The 5,421-nt window shown below is 40.3% G+C and overlaps 1 protein-coding gene across 1 annotated transcript in view; it reads left to right on the plus strand.

Annotated features, from left to right (window-relative positions):
- Positions 1–4,392: 4,392 nt before the first annotated feature.
- The window catches only part of LOC116705652 (growth arrest-specific protein 7), a 62,662-nt gene continuing 61,633 nt past the window's right edge, over positions 4,393–5,421 (plus strand). Inside the window, exon 1 of the mRNA XM_032542015.1 lies at positions 4,393–4,864. Within this exon, the coding sequence (XP_032397906.1) occupies positions 4,661–4,864 (204 nt within the window). The 5' untranslated portion in view covers positions 4,393–4,660. The remainder of the gene's footprint in view (positions 4,865–5,421) is intronic.

The raw sequence follows: 5,421 nt of genomic DNA on the forward strand, positions 1-5,421 counted from the left end.
TGTATGCCAAGTCTCCCTTTAGTTTTATTATATTCTTGATTATATGATAGATAAATCATGACAGAAACTCCAGGTTAATAAGATTCTGACTCATTAGCAAGATATGACTTCAGTTGTGATTCTGTGAGAATTCATTGATCCAGTTTCTATTTTTAATCTTCCTCATTACGTTTAAATGAGTCTACGTGTGTGTGTGTGTATGCTCAAATATGGCTTCTGAAAAGAAAATAAAGGGTTAAATAGGAATGACTAAACAGACATTAATGAAAAAGTTCCCCAGCACTTTGGCCAGGAGTCCTTCTTGATGTCTACTGTCTCTCAAATAAGGCCGAGGATGATGGGAATGTCTTGGATCTCTGTTTTCTTCATTTTTAATCATGTCGCCATCCTACTACTCTGGGCTAACGTTAGCGCCACCCATACTACTCTGGGCTAACGTTAGCGCCATCCATACTACTCTGGGCTAACGTTAGCGCCATCCATACTACTCTGGACTAACGTTAGCGCCATCCATACTACTCTGGGCTAACGTTAGCGCCATCCATACTACTCTGGCTAACGTTAGCGCCATCCATACTACTATCTACTAACGTTAGCGCCATCCATACTACTTTGGCTAACGGTAGCGCCATCCATACTACTATGGGCTAACATTAGCGCCATCCATACTACTCTGGGCTAACGTTAGCGCCATCCATACTACTCTGGACTAACGTTAGCGCCATCCATACTACTCTGGACTAACGTTAGCGCCATCCATACTACTCTGGACTAACGTTAGCGCCATCCACTACTACTATGTTCTAACGTTAGCGCCATCCATACTACTCTGGACTAACGTTAGCGCCATCCATACTACTATGTTCTAACGTTAGCGCCATCCATACTACTTTGGGCTAACTAAGTACATAATCTGCATGCAGTGTCTGCAAATGTAACAGTGCAAAAATACAGATATTAAACAAATAGAACAGCAGTGCAGGTGAGATTGTGCCAGTATGCCATGGAACATAAGAGACGAGGAAGAGAGCGTACACAGTTTATACATTCTGTTTCTATACAGCGGGTATTTTTTGGTGAGTTGATTGTCATTGACTACTGTGGACAGTTCATGTCCATGTCTCCCATGCAAGTCGATAGCTCCACCTTGTGGTTCAGGATGTAAAACAGCAACGTTGAGTGACTTCTTTTTGGTTTATTTCAGGATGTATTGATTCCAGGTCAAAAGAAGGAACATATAGAATCAGTATTTAGGAGCTTAATTACAGCCACAGTACAGGTACCATGATATAGTAGCATGACATTATTTATATTTGGTCCCCTTATAATGTATCTGAAGACTCTTTTATATAGGCCTCAATGGTCCCCTAATACTGTATCTGAAGTCTCTTTTATATAGACCTTAGTAGGTTCCCTTAATACTGGTATCTGAAGTCTCTTTATATAGACCTTAGTTGGTCCCTAATACTGTCTCTGAAGTCTCTTTTATAGACCTTATTGGTCCTAATACTGTACGAGTCCTTATATAGACCTTAGTGGTCCCCTAATACGGATCTGAATCTCTTTTATATAACCTTAGTGGTTCCCTAATACTGTATTGAAGTCTCTTTTATATAGACCTTATGGTCCCTAATACTGTTCTGAGTCTCTTTTATATAGACCTTAGTGGTCCCATTGTATCTAAAGTCTCTTTATATAGACCTTAGTGGTCCCTAATCTGTATCTGAAATCTCTTTATATAGACCTTAGTGGGCCCCTAATACTGTATCTGAAGCTCTTGTATATAGACCTTGTGGTCCCTATACTGTATCTGAAGTCTCTTTTATATAGACCTTAGTGGTCCCTAATACTGTACTGAAGTCTCTTTTTATAGACCTTAGTGTGCCCCTAATACTGTATCTTATAATATATGTATACTGTATACTAAAGTATATCTAATCTACTCTAATCTATCTGAAGTCTCTTTTATGACCTTAGTGGTCCCCTAATACTGTAATCTAAGTCTCTTTTATATACCTTAGTGGTCCCTAATACTGTATCTGAAGTCTCTTTTATAAGACCTTAGTGGTCCCTAATACTGTATCTGAATCTTTTTATTAGACCTTAGTGGTCCCTAATACTGTATCTGAATCTCTTTTATATAGACCTTAGTGGTCCCTAATACTGTATCTGAAGTCTCTTTTATATAGACCTTAGTGTCCCTAATACTGTATCTGAAGTCTCTTTTATATAGACCTTAGTGGCCCCTAATACGTGTATCTGAAGTCTCTTTTATATAGACCTTAGTGGTCCCTATTACTGTATCTGAAGTCTCTTTTATATAGACCTTAGTGGTCCCTAATACTGTATCTGAGTCTCTTTTATATAGACCTTAGTGGTCCCCTAATACTGTATCTGTATAATAATACTGTATATGTATAAATAAGTATAATCCCTAATCTATCTAATCTATCTGAAGTCTCTTTTATATAGACCTTAGTGGTCCCTAATACTGTATCTGAGTCTCTTTTATAGACTTTGGTCCTATACGTACTAGTCCTTTTTATGACCTGTGGTCCCTATACTGTATCTGAGTCTCTTTTATATAGACCTTAGTGGTCCTAATCTTATCTGAAGTCTCTTTATATAGACCTTAGTGGCCCAATACTGTATCTGAATAATAATAATAATAATCTTTATTTGTAGAGCACTTTCAAAAACAAGTTACAAAGTGCTTTAACAAGTTCAACAAATACAAAGCTAAGAACATTAAAAGACTGAAATACAGTTAAATATAAAATTTGTAATACAATGAAAAAAGGGTAAAAATAAGTCAAATAGAGACGGAAAGGCTCTCCTATAAAAGTATGTTTTTTAGAAGCGACTTAAAAGAGTTCACTGACTCCACTGACCTGATTTCCTCGGGCAGGCTGTTCCAGAGCCTCGGGGCCCTGACAGCAAACGCTCTGTCCCCTTTAGTTTTTCATTCGAGACTCTGGAACAGATAGCAGACCTCTGCCCGAGGATCTCAAGGTGCGTGCTGGTCTATTGGTACTAAAGGTCAGAAGATATAACAAGCGAAAGGCCATGAAGAGCTTAAAAGTGATCAATAGAATTTTAAAGTCAATTCTAAAACATACTGGGAGCCAGTGCAATGAGCTAAAACAGGAGTATTGTGATCATATTTTCTTTTTCTGGTGAAAAGCCTGGCAGCTGAGTTCTGGACAGTCTGGAGTCGATCAATAGATTATTTTGAGTTAACAGTGAAAAGGCTATTGCAATAATCCAGCGTGATGAGATGAAGTCTCTTTATATGACCTTAGTGGTCCTAATACTGTATCGAATCTCTTTATATAACCTTAGTGGTCCCCTAATACTGTATCTGAAGTCTCTTATAATAGACCTTAGTGGTCCCTAACTGGATCTGAAGTCTCTTATATAGACCTTAGTGGTCCCCTAAACTGTATCTGAAGTCTCTTATATAGACCTTAGTTGGTCCCTAATACTGTATCTGAAGTCTCTTTATATAAAACCTTAGTGTCCCTAATACTGTCCTGAAGTCTCTTTTTAATAACCTAAGTGGTCCCTAATACTGTATCTGAAGTCTCTTTTATATAACCTATGGCCCCTAATACTGTATCTGAAGTCTCTTTTATATAGACCTTAGTGGTCCCTAATACTGTATCTGAAGTCTCTTTTATATAGACCTTAGTGGTCCCCTAATACTGTATTCTGAATTCTCTTTTAGATAGACCTTAGTGGTCCCTAATACTGTATCTGAAGTCTCTTTTATATAGACCTTAGTGTCCCCTAATACTGTATCTGAAGTCTCTTTTATATAGACCTTAGTGGTCCCTAATACTGTATCTGAAGTCTCTTTTATATAGACCTTGTGGTCCCCTAATACTGTTATCTGAAGTCTCTTTTAGATAGACCTTAGTGGTCCCTAAACTGTATCTGAAGTCTCTTTTATATAGACCTTAGTGGTCCCTAATACTGTATCTGAAGTCTCTTTTATATAGACCTTATAATAAACTAAGGAAATAAATAAGGATGAAATCACCAGAATGATGAATTAAGTATTACAATGAATCATGATTTATAAAATGGACAAGGGTGTCTGCCTTAGACCAGGATCATATCAAATGAGTGAGTGAGGAGTAAACGAGCTGGAGGGGAGACAGGTCCTCATCAATTACAGACTAGATGTCTGCTGAAACCTTTCAAACTAAAACTTAAAAACCCAAACGACATACAGCAGAATAAAACATAGGCAGGGTAGGAGGATGGGAGCTGTCGGTTTCATGATTATTTTAACTACTTAACTAAAGGCCCACTTACTCATTTCCCAAGCTTTCAACTGCATTTTCCTGGCAGACTGAGTTTGCTTGGTTGCCATGGAGAGAGCTTGCAAGATAGCTTGTCACTTCCTTGTAATTTTAACACGTTGTGCTTTAATTTTGAAGTCGGATTTGTTGAACTTCCGGTGGCCACGTCTCCCTTTGAGCGGCTTGACACTGAACAGAGGAAAGAGTGTAGACGTTGGTCTGTATCCTTTATAGACGGAGCTGCCGTGCAGTGTCGAGCCGAGCCGAGCCGAGCCAAGCCAAGCAGGCTGGAGCAGCGGAACGGGGGGAGGACACCGAGCAGCATACCCATTCTATCTGCCCCCCAGCAGCAGATGTTCAGCGGCACTCAGGGCGCCATGTCGGGCTCGTTCTGTAAAAGTTTGTACCCGTTCAGCGGCGAGCAGCACCGGCAGGGACTGAGCTTCCAGGCCGGGGACATCCTCAGGGTGGTCCAGGCTCTGCCCGGAGGCTGGTGGGAGGGAGAGAGGGATGGAGTCCGAGGATGGTTCCCCTCCAGCTACGTGCACGTCCTGGAGGTAAGAACAGAGTCCAACTTCTACCCTGACACCTGTAGGCCTGCTTCTGATGTGAACTTAACACAAGTCTCAGTGGAGCTGGCTGTCACTTAGCCTTAATGACTTAACTCGCTCTTTATTTTCTATTCTCTCTCTCTCTCTCTCTCTCTCTCTCTCTCTCTCTCTCTCTCGCTCTCTCCCTCCCTCTCTCTCTCAATTTCAATTTCAGTTTGCTTTTATTGGCATGATAAAACTCCATCTGTGTTGCCAAAGCATAAGCAACATATAAACAACATACATCTGATGTAATAATACGTAAACAGGATAATTATGATATAATTGTAGATACGCACACACACACACACACACGCGCACGCACGCACACACACACACACTAGGATAAAGACATCATTGACAGTATTAATAAATGGTTTTCCCGTGCTGTGCTCATCCCATTAACTGGAACCTTGACTGTCCGCTGGGCGGCTGCACACTTCCTCATTCCACACATTCCTCAGTGAAATCCTCTAGTCCACTCTCTCGCTCTCTCCCTCTCTCTCTCTCTCTCTCTCTCTCTC

Source organism: Etheostoma spectabile, chromosome 17 (assembly GCF_008692095.1).
Source record: "Etheostoma spectabile isolate EspeVRDwgs_2016 chromosome 17, UIUC_Espe_1.0, whole genome shotgun sequence".
NCBI classification, from domain to species: domain Eukaryota; kingdom Metazoa; phylum Chordata; class Actinopteri; order Perciformes; family Percidae; genus Etheostoma; species Etheostoma spectabile.